We start from the raw sequence: 19,721 nt of genomic DNA on the forward strand, positions 1-19,721 counted from the left end.
CAGTACCTTCTTAACGGTCCTCTTTTCCTCCTGTTTTTGGGCGCAACCGGGAATCATTCTTAGACTAAAATGCTCCCCACCTTTGAGCAATTAGAAGCCATTTAAGTGTACTGTGTGTGCCACTTTCCCTTCAGGATATACTGTATATCCACGAACTGTGTCTACTTAATGGCTGTCTCTGCCTGAAGTCGTTTCATCTGGGCTACTCTTGTCAAAACTGACAGACATCCAATTAGGATGGATCCTGAAGAGCAGCAGGAGAGATTTAATGATACAGTCTCACTTAAAAGAAAAACTAACACAAATGCACACACACATGCACACACACACACACACACACACACACACACACACACACACACACACACACACACACACACACACACACAGTGTAAAGGAGAAGTTCTTTGCTAAAGAGGGTTGAGGTGTCTGCTCATAAAGAGAAAGGCTGACACGTTTATTTTAACCGCTAGACACACACAGCGCCCCCTTGTGGCAACATAATAATTTCAGCACCACGGACAGAGGCCAGTATATTCTTTGTCAGGTTTATCTATTTGAAATTTCACATTTTTAGACCACGTTTGAATTTATCTTAGTTGTATTAATTGATAGGACTGTATCTTGATGTGTGATAAGAATTGTCATTATTTATTGTTATTGTTCATCATTTCGATAGTTGATTTATCTGTATCTGTTGGACATTTCATTATGTGATGCAGTTTTTATGTGAGGTTTTGTCTATAAATAGCACAAGATTTAATCATTTTGCTTTTACTCTTCCCGCCCTGATGAAGACGCTGTGAGGTTCAAAGCAGTCGGCGTTTTAAATAACATGCCCGAATAAATGAAGGTGTTTAATCTAACTTTTGACCTTGCCCTGCCTGAGGAGCGTTTTATTTTCTATTCTAATGATGTGTTAATTAAGGAATACTAAGGAACATGTTTTGATCATTTTAACAAAAGTAAAGTTGAGTAGTTGGAATAACGTTAACGTGAATGTGATTTTTTTCGACATCCGACAAGTGATTCTGTGTGATACTGATGACAAAATCCAAAACAGTCCGGAAGACAGCTGCAAAGGGTTTCTAACTGCATGTTTGACAGATGGCTGCCTCGTGACCTTGACACTTCTTCAAGACGAACACTGAAGTGGAGCCTCTCTGTGTTTGTGGATTGATGATACTAACTGCATACGGTTCCTTTATCAGGTCAACAGATACAAACACAATTCAAGACCATTAACTAACAATAACAACAGAAGTCCTCTTGTCTAAATGAATGTTTATGTTTAACCAAATCAATTCTACAGGGCTCGAGGACTTGAGGTCTAATGAGCAGCTGTTGCTGGCAGCGCTCAAGATGTTGGTGAGAGAGTGAGAGAGAGACACACAGAGAAACAGAACGAAGAGAACATCAGTCACATTTCCCAAATCATGAAACATTATTCATTTTCCACAGCATTTATTCTTTGAAAATTAACACATACAATGTAATAAACAACACAGCTCCTTTGAGAACAATCTATAACGTCTCTGATGCTGAACTTGTGCTCCTGGTTTTGAATGAGATGTCTGGTGGATATGAAACATGATCTCACAAGGTATCCTCTCCTTGTTATGTATAAAATATGGAATATGTGTCTGAAGGATATGAAACTTGTCCCAGTAAATCATCACTCTAAAATGTCTTGAAGTTAGAAATAGACAATATATCACAAAATGAATGTGGTGACCTTAAGGCCACTATGAGTCAAACTAGATTTCTTTAGGACTTGGGCGTCCCCCAGTGATAGTCTAAACAGGAACACTGTTATGAGTGGGATAAAAGTAACACATACACCACTGGAAATATCTCCTTGCAAGGAAAACATAAAAATACAACAACATACAACCTTCAGGATGCAACTATTTTAAACCTGATGGCAAAAAAAAGCAGGACTTGAAGGATTGTTAAATCTGTTGACGGCTTAAAGAACTACATTCACAGTCCTATCCACCCCATATTTTCTGGTTATACATTCTACAGTTAATATTTAAAATCATGAAACAAATCCATTTTAATGTCAATCAAACATCCCAGATTTGTTTTAGTGATATTTCATGACTATATTCAGTTCCATGTTGAATGTTCTTGGGGGAAAAATAAGGTTTTCAGATAAGACATTTATGAACACGACACCACAGCGTATGTAAAATAAAACACTGTTATTTTAAATATATATTGTACATTTTTGCGAGTCGTCTTTTTGCCTTGAAATGACTCAAAAACAGTGAAACACCTCTCCCTTGCGTTACAGTTCGGTTGAAGTGATGCACAAGAACTATAAAAGCAACAACACACTGAACAGAAATTGTTTTTAATGAAAGCTTTCAGTCAGAGACTAAAGAAGAGGATCAAAGGATTGCATTAAAAACTGTGCGCAGACTGAGCAGATGGTTTGTCTGGTCTGTTGTCTACCTTTGAATCACTGAAGTACCACGAGTAAATTATACTTAGAAAATTAGTTTTCTTTGGGCAATGAAATAAGGCAAAGATAAAAACACGGGTTGAAAAATAGCTTTGTAAAGACAAGTTTGGATTTTTAAGCAAACTAATTAACTTGACATTCACTTTAAAACAATCCTTTTATTACTTATCTACACATGTAGACTCCGCCACAATTAACAATATGTACAACAAATCTACTGGATCCTGGAAAACATTTATTCTTCAATAAGCAAAATATATTTTCACAGCTACTCAAACATCAGTAGAGCTGCATGAAGTTTTAGCTGCAGTAACGATATCGTAACTCTTGTTTTAGTTTGAGAAAGGCGAATGCGTGAACATTTTTGGTATTTGTAAATCAAATACTAAAAATGTGCTTCTGCTGAAGAAGAAGATGATAGTTAACTGAACTGATAAATATTGTTAGATTAGATTGATAAATAAAACTGTATCTACAGAGGCCTTGAGAGACATAAGAAAAAACTAAATGGAGCATTTGGCATATTTCAGAGGTGGAAACAATTCCTATAGGACGTTCCTTAAAAAGGTAATTTTGTATGCATTAGCCCATTACATGCAGATCACACATACTTTGAATTATTGCCAAACAGATGTTTACAAATATATCTGATGCATGATGGCTCGAGACAGGGAGAGTCTGTCACCTGTTCTCCAGTAGTGCCCTGCTGTAAGCGTGCAGCGGAAATGAATATGATCATAGCACACAAGGCTACACATATCTAATATTTGGAGTTGTGAGCCAAGTTGTGGACAAGCGGGCTAAAGTCCGGACTAGTATAATGTGGTGCCAATCTGAATCTACCAGCTGTGAAGCGTGTGGTCTCTTCAGGGACGATGGCACGTACCATTTGTCGGACACATGGGATAGTTGAGGGGCTAAAACATACAAAATAACTTGCCCAACAATATGTCGTTTCTACAAGACATCCCAGGTACTCATGCTCCCTAAAATAAAGATGGCACCAACCACTATGTCCATGGGAATACAATCTTCCATATCTTGAACATTTAACTTCCCCTTCGGACAGCTGTATTTATCAGTTTTAAGTCATAGCGCTTGATGCAAAATAAGAATTTGCCCAACATGTATGCGTTAAAGTTGCCAATTTGTATGTTTCTCAGTGACTCAGCATTGTTGGTGGATGTATTTTTACTTTTATTAATGAATGAAAAGCATACGTATCCAAAAACCATCTAAAATACTCCATTACAAACATTACTATCCCATAGTACCTCTGAAAACAGGGTCAACCCGTCTTTCATGAAAGACCTCCGCGGATGCTGCTTCTTCTTGTGCGTCCATCCTCATGCCCTCACGTTCTCATTGTTTTGATTTGATCTGGACAAATATGAGAAAAGCAGTTAATCAGATATATAAATATAGAGCAAGTTATGTAACAAACTAAAGGACTGTGTGTAATGTATGCACCACTGTCTCTCATAAAGGAAGAAACTAACATGCTGAGCATGTGGATCAACAGCGGAGGAATGGATTACATCGCAGGAGCAGGTCGAGGAGTTTTTATGGGTGTTTTGACTTCCTTTACATGCTTTGAATGGAAACTGAGCTATAAACCTTCCAGAGACACCTTTGTAAGCCTTCAAACGTGAGCATTTGATACTCAAGGGATAGACTTCAGGTGGAGTACTGCTTTGTAAATTTGATATTGGAAATCGGCACCACCCTTGATTCAGAGGATGCAACGGGAAGTCAAAACACTGTAGGGGAGGAGGTTTAGACGTACTGTACTGCGAGCTCAGAATAACCTTGGGGTTCACTCAGGTACCTTAAGACTAAAGTCACAAAAACACAGTAAACATGGGAAGGAAAAAGTAGGGGAGTTTTGAAATCCATACATAACACAATACTTAGAAAACACCCAGTACTCACTGCATAATTTGATCTATGTAAGGATTTGAATGAGAGCATTAAACATATTAGAAAGAAAAGAAAATGATGTTGACGTAGTGGAACAGACTACACCTACACCCAAAGGACTACAATGGCAATAAGCTCTAGCGGTTTTATCCTTTTGACAAATGAGCCACAAAGAGACTGCATTTATTATTATTTATAAATAGATATCACCATGAAAATGAGTTGCAGCACAGTGGCTAAGATCATACAGCGGTTTTCCAGGACAGGTTCCACTCGGAACAGACCTCGCCAGGGTCGACCAAAGAAGTTGAGTCCACGTGCTCAGCGTCATATCCAGAGGTTGGTTTCCAAAAATAGACGTGCGAGTGCTTCCAGCATTGCTGCAGAGGTTGCAGAAGTGGGATGTCAGCCTGTCAGTGCCCAGACCATACGCCGCACACTGCATCAAATCGGTTTGTATGGCCGTCGCCCCAGACAGAAGCCCCTTCTGAAACCGATGCATAAGAAAGCCCGCAAACAGTTTGCTGAAGACAATGAATCCAAGAACATGAGTTACTGGAACCATGTCCTGTGGTCTGATGAGACCAAAATAAACCTGTTTGGGTCAGATGGTGTCCGGCGTGTGTGGCGGCACCCTGGTGAGGAGTACCAAGACAAATGTGTTTTGCCTACAGTCAAGCATGGTGGTGGCAGCATCATGGTCTGGGAATATATAGATTTATTATTATTATTTTAAATATATTGTGAATAAAAAATGAAATCAATTAATGCAGGTTATTACAAATGTATATGCAGTTTGATACACAGATATGCATTAAAACAAAGAGAAAATCGAAGACTTGTAAACATTCTACATATTTGTAATAGAAACTGGGAAAATGTTTTGTTATTGATTTATATTTTACTATAATGGAAATATAAATGTATCCTTGGACATTTCAAAATCATCAATTAATGCACTACACCATTCAACAATAAACTAATAAACCAATTGATGAGAGTTATGAGTAATAATAAAGTGAAAATAGTAAAAAGAAATACAGAAAAATGACCCATAATAAAATAGTGTGCACCGTGCCATCATTATATCTAAATAACATTTAGATGTTAACTTATCAAAGACAAAACGTGTTGTCGTGTTTGTACCAGTTACAACAACTTTTCTTTGTATAAAATGTAGGTAAACGGTGATTTAATATATATGTATTCTACACTTAAATAGTGAATAAAATGTCTCAGCACACGGTTACATTCTCACTGTAAATCATATGAACTCTCCCCATACCTTGTAACCAGTCGACTCCCTCCGGTAAACCTTCTCCTTTCAGAGCATCGGTGGCACTGAAACAAATCAACACATCATATTAAAAAAAGATAAAGCCGCTAAGTGCTTTTTCTCTTCCTGGCATACTAGTGTGGAAAACAAACTTGTGCATGTATGGTCATACCAGATGTGCCAGGGTTTGTCTTTGATGTTCGCCAAACACAGCAGCTGTGAGACCTTGACAGAAGACAGAGCATCCCTGACATCCATCTTGTTAGCAAAGAACAGGATGGGAATCCTCCTGTGTTTAATATCTATAGTGAGAGTGCGAGGGACGATGTCGGAAAGTTAGTGTCATAAATAATGTCAATCAGTTCTACTTATGAGGAACAATATTGTGAAACCAAGACAACTTGAAAAGAAAAATATAGAATATTTGATATTGGCAAAAACAAAATGCATCTTTGCATAGTGCATGGTTTAGACTGAAAACAGCACAAGGAATAGACACAACAGCACAACCGTTAACAAGGCTGTGATTCAAACCGAGAGTTCAAGAATAATGCACATGACGTACCAGGATGGTTTAGTAATGTGTCCAGTTCTTCTTTGGCTACGACCATCCTCAGTTTGTCTACACTATCAATGACAAATATGATAGCCTGGCCTTCCCTGAGAAATACAAAGAGATCACAAGAATGAATATGTACATCAAACTGCAAACAGGATTGGTGGTTATTTTTAACACTGGAACACTCACTTGTAGTAGTGTTCCCAAAGGTTTCTGTATCTGCCTTGACCAGACATGTCAAACACTGTGAAGGAAAGACTACAAGAAGAGAAAAACATAGCATAATGTATCCGAATAGCTACAAGATTATATGAATTTACTTGGGACAGAAATGTTCCATAATGGCATAACATTTGTTGGACTACCAATTTTATTAAATGTCCAACAGCTACCTGGATGTCTTGAACTTCTCGATGCTGAAGCCAATGGTTGGGACGATGTCTTGTGCCTGGGCCTGGAAGACAAATGCAGCATATTGTAAATAAAAAAGCAAAACAAGGAGTACAACATGTCTTAAATGCCTTGTCAGTTAACCAATAACATGCAAATATACACAAGAAATATGTAGATAATTATAGGAAAACAATGAGCTCAACTCCAGCCATTGCTAATTTGGTGGCTAAATATGGCCAGGTATATTTAGTAACAATGCCCCTTAGCTGTTCTAAAATCACTGTACACCATGGCTACTCAAGGCGTTTTGCTTAAACATCACATGTGCATCTGTGTGAGTGAATAACATTTCTTACATTAGTTGTGTCAGAAATTCACCAATATTACCTAAATGTGCAACATCACTGTAAAAAACATTGGGTAGACTTACATTAGAGGGCTTGAGTCGGTTGATGATGGTGGTTTTTCCACTGTTGTCCAGACCAAGACACAGCACATTCACCTCCTTCTTCAACCCCAGCCATCCTGCCAACTTGTCAAACAGCCCCATTGGCTAGTAAGCAACCATCAGCTGCCTGTTTGATCTACAGGGAAAAGGCCATGCATACTCTTAACAGTTAGCTGGTAACATCATCTTTTACACAGCTTGCAGTTCAATTGTCTTAGAGGTTTGCATCAGCACATCTATTGAAGCAGCTACCTATAGTACTGCTACACTGATAGGCTATTTATTCTGGCTTCTTGCTCCGAGTAAAATATGTGTCTGAAGCATCACCTTGAAGCTGCTTGACATCATCCTTCATCCATCTTTTTCATATATGTTCACTTTCACATTGTGTCATATGGATTGTCTATATTTTAATGGTATTATGTTGGTCTATTCTGTACTACTGTACGTCTGTCCATCCTGGGAGAGGGATCTCCTCAGTTGCTCTTCCTGAGGTTACTTCCATTTACGGTGATATTGGGCTAACGTTATATAATACAGCCTCATTACAACCATAAAACGTTATGTTTCATTTTGTTTGTTTGACTTTTTCTGCTTTGAATTAACTTTTGCTTTGATTGGGAACACTTTAACGCTAACTAATGTTTTACGTTTGTATCATAGTAAATTACCAAAACTTCCACCCTCTCCTAACAAGACATTTTACCTAATGTAATGTTAGCATGTTCGTATTCGTGTTTAATAGCTACACAGCTACGGCTCATATTAGCTAACAACGTATTATAACAACCACTTTACGGACTACCCGTCGACCTAAGCTAACGTGCTTAGAGGGCTCTTACCAGGTTCTAACGTAATTAACAGTAATCTCTTGTTGTAACTGTTGCTAGCTAGCCTTAGCTAACGTTTAGCCGCTAGGTTAATTACTTTAGCTTACTGGGTTTACATAGGCAATCACTATTAAAACGTTACACAATTCCTCTGCAGCATTTTATATCGACTACCAAGACAGGCACACACATGGGACAGTATGACGTAGGCTAAACAATTAAACTAGCTTAACGTTATAGTGTTACAGTTAAAGCTAACATGCTAGCTGGTGAGGATGTCGTCCTTTCCGAAACGGTTTTGTAGAGCTGGATTTTACCTGTAATTTAGCCTCGGGGTCTTGCTTCCAGGATTCACCTAAACGTCCCTTAAACTAGCTCATTAAATGATCAGGATTTTCTTTATACATCCATGAGTCGAACTAGTGTTTAATTCATTGCTCTTCTACTCTCATGCTCTTCAGCCAACAGAAGAAACTCCGAGTTATTTACACTGTGTTGCTGGGAGACCAGTGTGCTGACTCAAGTCTGCCACCTGCAGGCCAAACAAGACTGCCTCCCACCTGCTGCTGTAGGATAAAGAGTAAGTAAAGAGTATGGTGTGAAAAAACAACAAAGAAAAAATAGATGGTAAATTAACAACTTATTAAAAAAATGTCTTAGGCTTATGAAGTAAAATAAATAAATATGTTTATGTCAATTATACTGGAATTTACCCTTATTGCAAATCCGCTCTGCTTGTATTTATTCACATTTTTCCTTTTCATTTACCAATTTTTAAAGTTGTTTTTTTTCTACAGTTTTTGAGTTATCCCTGCAACTGCATTTGTAAGTTAATTTATCATTTTAATACCTTTATAAAAATATAACCAAAAAAACAAATTCGATTTTCTCATTTCTGTATGTAGCACTTCAAATGATTCGGCCTATTTGAAGCTAATGTACTTGGAAGATTCCAAGGAGTTGTATCCTCATGGCTGTTTGCACTTATTGTAAGTTGCTTTGGACAAAAGCGTCAGCTAAATGAAATGTAATGTAAAAAAGTATTTGGCTCTTTAAGGTTTGTGTGCCTTTCATCTATAACCTACCATGAGCACCCGTTTGACAAACTCACCTGACAATTCTTCATGTCCAGAAAACATGTCAGTCTCTTGAGTGACAATTAAGAGGACACTGTTGAGAGTAAGAGCATGCATCCATGGATACCTGTGTGTGTATGTGTGTGTGTGTGTGTGTGTGTGTGTGTGTGTGTGTGTGTGTGCGTGCGTGTGTGTGTGTGTGTGTGTGTGTGTGTGTGTGTGTGTGTGTGTGTGCTTGTATGAGTTTTCACTAATGGTGGACCGATATGGGTTTTTCAATTTATTTAGAGAGCAGGGCTGCCGATGGCCGATATATAATGACGATATATTGTTGTTGTTTTTTTGGGGGACATCTGATGCATCTGATAATATTCAACAATTTAATAATAATAACAAATGAGACATAACATTGCTGAACTTGTATCTTACACTGTTACTGTCTGCATTGATCCGCACTCTGTGCAGTGCACTTACTTAAAAAACTACACTTTGTGTAAAAAAAACCTTATCAATGAAAAATAATTTTAGTTTAGTGCACTTAACAAAAGCCTTTATCAGCAGATAGCAGCATCTCCCTGTTACTTAGAGACTACGAAGATTTACATACATAAACAAATAAAATAATAAATAAATAAACAATGTTAGTGAAGTGGCCTCCCCTGGTGTTTGTTCAGTGAAATACTTTAATTAATAAATGATCTTGTGAACGAAGTGGTAGTTTTCACAACTCCCCTGGCTTTAGTTAAGAGCGGTCACAGTTTGCCTCGAGGTTGCAATTTTTTAATACCGTTTTTTATCATGATCCACCACTCACAGTAACAATTAACAGCCTGCTTTAAAGAGAGGTATATGTTCGAGCCTGGCGTGGTTAGAGTCTGAGAGAAAACACAGTATTAAAATAGGGTTATTTATTAAGGAACAAACATACTGAATAAAACATAGAACTTTCACAAGACTTTTTGTACAAGACATACTGCATTATCATGAGGATAGAACGTATACATTTCTATAAAATCTTTTGACATTCAGCGGTCTTCAGTTCAAAAAACATGATTGTATTTACCATTCTGTCAATCTTTATACCTGGCGAATATACCAGCTGGAACGGTTGTTATTAAAATCACATACTGTACCATTTATTACCATACCTTCTATCCTATCCACATCTTCTCTGGTCATGAGGTAACTGACTTGAGACCATTCAAAGTCAATAGAAACCATTGGATTGTCACTTGGAAAGAGAAGAGGTATTGGTGAACACTTGAATAGACACTGGAGAAAATAAAGTCCTAATTTCAAGTGAATGCTAGTGGTTGCTGACATAATAAAGAGACCGCATTTGGCCAACGCTGACAGAGGTTGGTTGTTGTGGAGGCTGTTTTGATAATGATCCATACGATGATGAGTGTATTACCTAGACAGCATGTGTGTCTAGCAGCGGAGCCACATGAGCAGCGTGTGGTACCTGCTACACCTTAACAGTCTGGTGTTTGTGCAATTAGTTGAATGACGATGCCAAGGAAGTGGTGTTTGTTTCCGGCTTGGTGTATCAGACACAAAGTCTGTTTTTGTGCTCTGGTCTCACACTTGAAAGCCACTCTGTTGGATGTGGTGAAGCTGCAGGCGAAGAGACTGTATGCTGCTTATGATTCTCCTCTGGTGGCCAATCAAACAGATCCCGATACGTCTAATGTCGCTGTAGGGCAGAAGAAGATTTACAATTGGGAATTAATAGCTTCATATGAACAGCAGATCTATTTATACATCACAACACACATGCATGAAGTTGTGAATGTTACTTTAACCTGCAACAGGCACAATGGGAACACTTGATAATATGAACAATAACCATATTCAGAATAAAAGGACAAAATACTGTAACACTAGCATTATTATAGTTTATACATACAGATAAGTACTTGCCAAAGCTTAATAGCGGAATCAATTTTCTTACAATTTTTCCCTTTTTCTGTTCCTTTGATGCTTGTTTCCTTTCAGTGTGCTTTTTGATACTATAGCTGCACTCAGTATAATTTGGCTTCACTCACTCTATACACATGGTTGAAATAGAATCCAGTGTTGTGTATCCTGCTGCAAGGAAGTTGTTCTTATACTGGCTCATTTTGATGGAGTCAAGCCAGTCGCCGATAGAGATGAAAAGAGGGTAGTCTGGCATGTCCTCAGGGGAGTCTGGGTAACTGAGATGACAAACACAAAGTTAAGGAATACGAAGACACAAGTGAACAAATTGTTGATCTAAATATAATTTTTTCTTTAAATGACCATGCCGGTGGTTTTGAACAATGAGCTGTCTAGACGCAATATTATTACTAATCATTTTATGACGCATACCTTACCCTAATAAAGTTGTAGAGGTGTGAAGTTCACCACACAGGGACCAAAATGGTCAAATATGCGATAATTTTTTGCAAGTGTGCAGGTTAATATTCCATGAGGTCGCATTGATGCAAGTGCATGATGATCATTATCATTGGTGCCCCCGCTGGAGCAGAGAGGTCAGCCACTGTCTATTCCATCCCTACCAGCTAAGTCTCAAAAGTCAACTTGACAAGCGAGCAAGTGTTGAGTAGTTGCAAGCTTGTAGGGAAGGCTCATCAAAACCCCCATGCATGCAGAATGCACGCGGAGCAGAAATGCTCCCTGCTTCAGACACCTGCTCTTTATGGGCGTGGCTTTTGAGACTAATTGAACGGCATATGCGTGTACGTAGCGGTGCTCAGCGCGTGACGTCATAAACGTTGTAGAATACCTAAAAATGAAGCTGTTTGTAGCAGATTATTTTCAAAAGTCAAATAAAGAGAGAGAGAGGAGGAGGCTGGGGCGGAGGGAGAGACAACGACAGGTTGATCAAATATGAATCACGGTTATGTTAATATATTGCTTATTTCTTGCCTTAAATGTTTTCAGAAACATATTTTAGCGTAACGTTTTGTTGTAAAACAACAATGTTTGTGATCCGCCCACCGGATGGAGCAAACAATGTAGGAACTGCTTTACCTGGGGGCTATTACAACAAAATGTAAAAACTAATATTTAATTAAAATAAAAGGGATAACTGCTTTAGATAGTGTTGCAACATTTACACAACTTATAGTTAGTTTGGGCTAAAATATAAAATAAAACCTTTCACAAAGTGTCTGTATGTGTTGATACTTACTTCTGTGCATCATTCACCAGAGTGAGCAGACTACTGGGATTAATGATGAGTTTGTCCAGGAAAGAGAGCACATTGTTGAAGTGTGGTCGCAGGTTATATTCCTTCTGCCAGCAGTGCAACATCAACTGGTGCAGTGTCACAGGGCAGCCCATTGGTGCAGGTAGACGGTAGCCCTCTTCAATTGATAAAATGACCTGAGAGCAACATCAATAAGTTAAATACAAACACTAATTATTGGTCATGCTTTAGTGGTTATGGAGTTGTAATGTGATCAGTAGCTTACATCTTGATTGGACATCTCCCAGTAGGGCCTCTCACCATATGACATCACTTCCCACATGACAATACCGTAGCTCCACACATCACTAACTGTGGAAAACTTTCCATAAGCAATGGCCTCTGGTGCTGTCCAGCGTATTGGTATCTTTCCTCCCTGACACAAAAGCAACAGAATAAGGAGGCATTCAACTTTCCTAACTGTAATAACTGACACATAGTAATGCAGTAACTGTTATGCAAAGTAGATCCAGACTCACCGTAGCGGTGTAGGCTGCTTCAGTGTCATCTTCAAGGACTCTGGACATGCCAAAATCAGACACCTTACACACCAAGTTTTGATCCACCAAGATGTTGCGAGCGGCGAGGTCTCTGTGAATGTAACCCATGTCTGACAGAAAGGTCATGCCTACTACGATGCCGCGCAGCATACCAACCAGCTGGAGCACTGTGAACTGCCCATCACGTGTCTGGAGTGATTGTGGGAAAGAGAGAGAGGACAAACATGATGTATGGAGGACAATGTTTTCTCAGGAATGAGGACAGGTGTACAGGTGATGTTTTTAATCTCAAGGGGTCTTTTACTCCTGGTCAAATGGAAGTTAATTAGAATAAACATCTGTGAACATGTATTCCTCTCACCCGGAGGAAAGAATCAAGCGCTCCATTTTCCATGTACTCAACGACTATCATTACTGGTCTGCCTGAGGAAAAGGCAAAAGGCAGGAATTTAGTGACGAACAGAGAATAGAGACTTAAGTAAAGAATGAACTGATGCTATGAAAAACAACACAGAGACAGATACACATAAATATCTCACTCCTAGTGACCACTCCCTCCAGCCTGATGATGTTGGGGTTGTCAAACTGTCCCATGATCGAAGCCTCGCGCAAAAAGTCTCGCCTCTGTTGGTCCATATAGCCACCTTTAAGTGTCTTTATTGCCACGGAGATGTCCATCCTTCCAGGTACACGCAACCGACCACTACACACTTCTCCAAATTCCCCTGTCAAAACAGCAGAATTCATTAAAGGCTGCACCATCTGTCATATATCATAAGACCTATGCCCAATAGTATTTACAGCAATATAAAGACATAATGACAACAATACATATATTCACTAATTGCTATATAAGTTATCATTATTTTGTTCTTTGTAAAGTATAAATGTATGTTATTGTGTTCAAGAAATCAGGAGAAATAAACATTGTATTTTATAGATGGCTAATATTAAAACTTTTAATTATACAGGACAGAATTGTTTAAACGCACCACAGTCCTGTACACTGCGGTTGTCTTGCCATTTAAACATATGTAAGTACACACTGCTTCCAGCAGGTGGAGCCCATGTTACAGAAACCAGACACATGTGAGGTACCTTCATAATTACTTATGTGCTAAATAGCTGACGCAATCTGTTCAATTTATGAACCAGTGAAGATTATTATCCATAGTCAGCAGCACTGCCTTTGCTCCCCGAAGGTAACAATACTATAAATTCAATAAAAGTGATGCTAACAGTGGCTGTAAAAAATGTTTAATTCAAACTTTATGAGGTTTGACATTTTTTATCAAATAAAAATGTTACTCAAAATGTGACTATTACTCTATCACAGGTGGTAGACAACCGTCACAAGGACGGGTATAAGATAATGGCTCTAGATAAGCTCTTGTATCTGTTACATCAGTGCTTTATAAAGAATGTATATATTCATCTCGCAAACAGGAGACACCTGGGCTGTTCCTGCCATACATGCAGGAAACACATGTTCAGTACCATATGAGTTCATGCGTGTATACATACGTGTACGTACAGTATTTACATGTGTGTATCCATTTTACCTGCGCCTATCACCCTCTCGATACATATGTATGAGGGCTCTATCTCTTTGGCAAATTCCTCCACAGCCAGAGTGGGGTCTTCATACGTGTCTGGATCCACATAGGTCTTTATCCCTGAGAATGGGACTGGAAGAGAAGTAATGTTACAATAACAATATTTTACATATCACTTGGACACACACACATCTCAAACACACCGATCCTCTGCAGACATTTCCATGGTGAAAACTAAGTGGTTTACAGATGGCACCGTGAGCTCTTCCTACAGGATGAGAAGTATAGTATAAAAATATCGGAAACCTGGCACACATGCAGATCACATTATTTGTGCATCCCTTTCTACGTACAAATAGATAGACATGATGCAATCAAGTACAATACAGCTGGATTGTATCATATATACATATATACGGTAGTAAAACCCCAGAAGTGTGTTGGCAGTTTTGAACCACAGGTTCCCTCACCAGATTGTAAAATACTTTTCACACATGACTTTGATTTATGAAGAAAATAAGGTTTTATGTTTTATTCTACAAAATGTATTACACCCTTAAGGAATCGTTTCTTTGTGTTTTGGGAACCGCACTGTAGTCATTTGCATTATTTATTGAAAATGCAGAATAAATCTTTAATTTGAAGGTTTTGCCTGCATAAAGACGTTATCTTTGGACTACAGCCCTACACTAAATTCTGATCTGTACTGTAAGAATAATTAGACTTTTGTGTATGTGAATTATTGTGTATAGCTTGTTTCTTGCTTTTATTTTCCTATGTTACTGTAAGTATTCATTGTAAGTAACTTCAATTGTATATTTATGTTTTGAATAAGATGCAGGCAAAGTAAGATTCATTTTTTCTTCCTTGCTTCTTTTCGATGGTGGAATATGTAAATAAGAGTGTGAATCGCATTCTTTCTTTTATTGTGCACGATCATGACTGGAACAAATAAAAATTAAATTAAATAAATTGAAGAAAATAAAGTACAATTTTGTTAAAGCTGTGCGAGGGAACTTGATTCTTGCTTCAACTTTTTGAGATTATATTTGAATGTTGTACTTGCCTGTATTATATACTGTAAGGCTTTTCTGTTATTTTGTCAAGGGATGGAGAAAAACGGCAAAAAAAAGAAAAGAAGGAAAAAAAAATGGGCTCAGATAAAATGCCTCCGAGCAGGGTATGAAGACATCGCAGGCAGCCAGGCTTCAGCATCCTCCTCACTGGCTGAGGCTGGGGACGTTGCTGCAGTGAGCATTGTGCATGATGACTGGCACAAATGATAACAGCCCCTGGTGCACCTCGAGCAGATGAGCTGGGGACTAAATGTACTTTATAGCTGCGTCAGCTCAAATAGAGGGTTGAAGGCTTTGTCTGAGAAAGATTCCAGTTTGGGGTCTACACTCTACCTCTGTCTCCAGGGTGTCTAAGCTCAGCTCTATATTAGAAAATGCCTTTTTGTTTGTTGAGCCTGTTGGACTCCCCTGTCTAGGTGATGCCTCCATACAGCACACAACAGCAAAGAACAGACAACAGGAAAAGACTGTGGGAGGCAAAGATACTATTCAAAGTATGCTCATGATATTAGAAGAAAAGGCTAATAAATGTATATTTTTTATCTTTGTCATGTGCTGCAAGGAAAAGATGTGCACAATTAAAATAACTACATTATTAGATAATTCTGCAGCAAAACGTTTTGTACACTGCAGGTTGTAAACTTTATCAGTGGCAACCTGCCAACTGTCTCTCATGTGTACTATGTTGTTTATCCTGTACACACGACATCTATTGCACGTCTGTCCGTCCTGGGAGAGGGATCCCTCCTCAGATGCTCTCCCTGAGGTTTCTTCCATTTTTCCCCGTTTAATTATGGGGTTTCTCTTAGGAAGTTTTTCCTTGTGAGGTGTGAGGGTCTAAGGACAGAGGGTGTTGTAACCTGTACAGTCTGTAAAGCACACTGAGACAAATGTATAATTTGTGATATTGGGCAAATACATTTGATTTGATTTGAAAAGGAGAAAACATGAAGACACACACAAACAGTAGTAGTGCACACATACAGAGAGGCAAAATACAGACACAACATGCAAGTGTGTTTGTGTGCGTGTGCGCGTGTGTCTGTGGCGGTATCGGTATGTCAGCATGTTACAATATCAGGCCGACAGATGCGAAAAGTTGGATTTGTCTTAAGAGCAACACTTGTGTCCCTGCAGGCTGCAGATCAAAACCTACATGAGATGTCACTGAACTGTCTTAGTAAATAACAGGACACCATTTTGTTCCCCAAGAAGGATAAGCCTCCCCTGTGGGGCCAATCAATAACCTTGTTTTTATCTGTAATTGTAGAAGCACACTTGGGTCAATCCTGTAATTCTTAAAATGGAACAGCAGTTACACAAGTTTTGTCACAATCCAATAATGGGTGTAGGAGATACTGTGAGTGGTGGATCATGATAAAAAACGGTATTGAAAAATTGCAACCTCGAGGCAAACTGTGACCGCTCTTAACTAAAGCCAGGGGAGTTGTGAAAACTACCACTTCGTTCACAAGATCATTTATTAATTAAAGTATTTCACTGAACAAACACCAGGGGAGGCCGCTACACTAACATTGTTTATTTATTTTTTATGTATGCAAATCTTCGTAGTCTCTAAGTAACAGGGAGATGCTGCTATCTGCTGATAAAGGCTTTTGTTAAGTGCACTAAACTAAAATTATTTTTCATTGATATGGCTTTTTTTACACAAAGTGTAGTTATTTTAAGTAAGTGCACTGCACAGAGTGCGAATCAATGCAGACAGTAACAGTGTAAGATACAAGTTCAGCAATGTTATGTCTCATTTGTTATTATTATTAAATTGTTGAATATTATCAGATACAAAAATGTCCCCCAAATAAACAACAACTATATATCGTCATCATATATCGGCCATCGGCAGCCCTGCTCTCTAAATAAATTGAAAAACCCATATCGGTCCACCATTAGTGAAAACTCATACAAGCAATTTGAACACACACACGCAGACGCACACACACACACACACACACACACACACACACACACACACACACAGTACCGTGTCCACTGTGGAAGCGAGTCCTCCTCTTCTCCTCTGACTTCATCCTGGCTTTAATGTACCCCTGACACCTGTACAGGTGAATGTACAGTTTGCCACAGATCAAGAATCACTTTCATCAGCACATAAAACATCCCTGTGTAGCTGACACCTCAGTCTTTTTCCTCACTGTCTTCACCATCTCAAATGTTGTCACCAGATAAATTATTTGACATTATCTGCCAAAGACAAATATGACATATAACAGATTTACTGCCCTCATGACAAAAAGTGGATATGTGAACACTGTTTTTCTAACAGCAGAAACTGCTGCCACATCACCGACCTCTTGGTTTGCGTAGAAGTCTCTGGTGGAAACAGACGGACATTTTTGCCTCTTTTTTACAACCCATTCTTTAAAGCAATTTCTGTTCTTGCCTTTATGTAGTGCTTTTTATTTTTCTTCCATTTCCCAGCTTTTATCCGATTCACAGTCCCACAAATCCAAAGCTTTCAAGGTTCATTCTTCATAGAGAGGGAGAGTATTCAGAAAAAAGAACATTTGCATCCTCAATGTACAAACCATACAGAAGAAGGCTGCCCTGTTATCATGTCCTCATAGGATCAACATGCACTGATACTTTGAAACTTTTGACTTCAGAAAGGTTTATATGAAAATAGTTTAGACACCAGTTTAAAAAAACAAACCTTTAATGACATTTACACTCAGTTGAACCTGGGTCAAAGATAAATTAGAGATAAAGCAGGCATTGTTAGGTTTAATTTAAATACTCTAGTTTTTCTGCCTCTGTATTGTCCTATGTGGCCCATGCTTGGCACCTGATAAGGCTGAAACAATATATGAAAAGCATACACATCTATGTAATACACTTAATGGAGGGACAAGTTTCTTACAGAAATCTCGTTAGCTGTGACGTGGAATCACACATACAGTAATATTGCTGCGCAAGCATATGGATTGTTAACATTTAGAAGTATGCTACGGACAGGCAAAAGGGCCAGAATCCAGAAAAAGCAGGAGTGGATATCTGACATTTGCCAAGAAATACAGCCCATTCCCAAATTACAGTCAATGAATTTATGACATACATTTAATATATGTTGAAATATGTTCAGTATCTTTAGAGCACGTCTTTGAAAACTGATATCTTAGTCGACCTCATGCAAAAACTATTCGTACGAACAGATTTATGAGGCATGTACAAGTTATTTTTCCAGAATTTGTCACATTCACCAATTTTGGTAAGTCTTATATTGCAACTCAGTGGCGTTGATTATGCTAAGGATCAAAACTCCACGAACATGCACCTTGTCATTAAGGGGAGTACGTTCATCCAATAGAAAAAGTCATTTAAAGGTTCAATGTGTAATTCTGAGCCACCGCCTCCAAAGACCTCCGGTCAAAAAACACTGCTGTTTTATAATCTTCACGTGGAGCTGATCATCTGTGTTCACTGGGGCAGTAATCTTAACCGGGGCTGTAGTCCATGTAATGTTACATTAGTTTGTTTATTGGACTAAAGTGGCAAAAACTAGAAAACGACCCTCATATTCGTCTCGTATTCCCAGTGGAGAGCAGCCCGCCGGGGGAGGAGAGAACCGACACTTGGCAGCCGCCTCAGTCAGACGGAGCCTCAGTCATCGGCCAAAGACACTTGAGCTCAGCCAGAACAAGCCCCAGCGACGGCACACAGCGGGCTGCTGGACCTGTGTAACAGCAGCAACAGGGAGTCTGCAGTTCCCCCGGTGCTGTGGCTGAACGCGAGCTAACTGCTAACTGAAGCTACGCCGTTTACCGGGGCTGCCGACAGCAAGACACTCTGTGAAACAGCCTCCTGACAGCTGTGAGGACGAGGCGAGGTGGTGCGGGTGGTTTTCTCGTTTCCGCCACTTTGAATGTAATTCAATAAACAAACTATAAAACAGAAACGGAACACCGCTGTAATATTTACAAGCGAGTCAGACAGCTGCACTTCTTCTCCCTCTGTATTGAGGGCAGACTGGAGCTACAGTGACTCACTTATCGCCTCCAGAGGATGAAGTAGTATTACAGACTGGACGGAGCGCAGCTAATTAGTTAGCATGCTAATGTCAGTAGTCTTTGACATAACACCAACACTGTTACCTCTTCACATTCTGTTAGTTCATTGTTTTATTGTTTTAAGTTTAAATTCTGGCATATCTTACACATTGAACCTTTAAGGCAAATGTGTGCAGTTGAGTTTTGTAAATCCGACTTGGAACACTTGCACGAGCATAAAGGAAAAACGCAAGAGAAATTCAGGATAAGACTACAAAATGTTCTTGCATTTGGCCTATTGTCTACCTTTGTTGTCTGGGAAATAATTTAGGAACTTATCGGATATCAGATTGACGACGA

General features: G+C 38.9%; 2 protein-coding genes across 2 annotated transcripts in view; both read right to left on the bottom strand.

The window, feature by feature from the left end:
- Window positions 1-1,427: 1,427 nt before the first annotated feature.
- On the bottom strand, window positions 1,428-8,403 carry arl6 (ARF like GTPase 6). Its single transcript, XM_029428698.1, has 8 exons — window positions 8,214-8,403; window positions 7,049-7,202; window positions 6,618-6,679; window positions 6,415-6,483; window positions 6,232-6,326; window positions 5,839-5,968; window positions 5,676-5,731; window positions 1,428-3,850 (listed from the first exon to the last, which is right to left on the bottom strand). The coding sequence occupies exons 2-8, from the start codon at window positions 7,166-7,168 to the stop codon at window positions 3,825-3,827; spliced, it is 558 nt and encodes a 185-aa protein (XP_029284558.1). The 5' UTR covers window positions 7,169-7,202; window positions 8,214-8,403; the 3' UTR covers window positions 1,428-3,824.
- A 1,462-nt stretch (window positions 8,404-9,865) lies between these two features.
- LOC115026489 (ephrin type-A receptor 6-like) overlaps window positions 9,866-19,721 on the bottom strand; it is a 54,373-nt gene continuing 44,517 nt past the window's right edge. Inside the window, 9 exon segments of the mRNA XM_029459339.1 lie at window positions 9,866-10,668; window positions 11,021-11,170; window positions 12,151-12,344; window positions 12,434-12,583; window positions 12,687-12,896; window positions 13,069-13,130; window positions 13,247-13,432; window positions 14,270-14,395; window positions 17,342-17,412. Coding sequence (XP_029315199.1) covers window positions 10,554-10,668; window positions 11,021-11,170; window positions 12,151-12,344; window positions 12,434-12,583; window positions 12,687-12,896; window positions 13,069-13,130; window positions 13,247-13,432; window positions 14,270-14,395; window positions 17,342-17,412 — 1,264 coding nt within the window. The 3' untranslated portion in view covers window positions 9,866-10,553.

The sequence above is a fragment of the Cottoperca gobio genome, chromosome 3 (assembly GCF_900634415.1).
Source record: "Cottoperca gobio chromosome 3, fCotGob3.1, whole genome shotgun sequence".
Classification (NCBI taxonomy): Eukaryota; Metazoa; Chordata; class Actinopteri; order Perciformes; family Bovichtidae; genus Cottoperca; species Cottoperca gobio.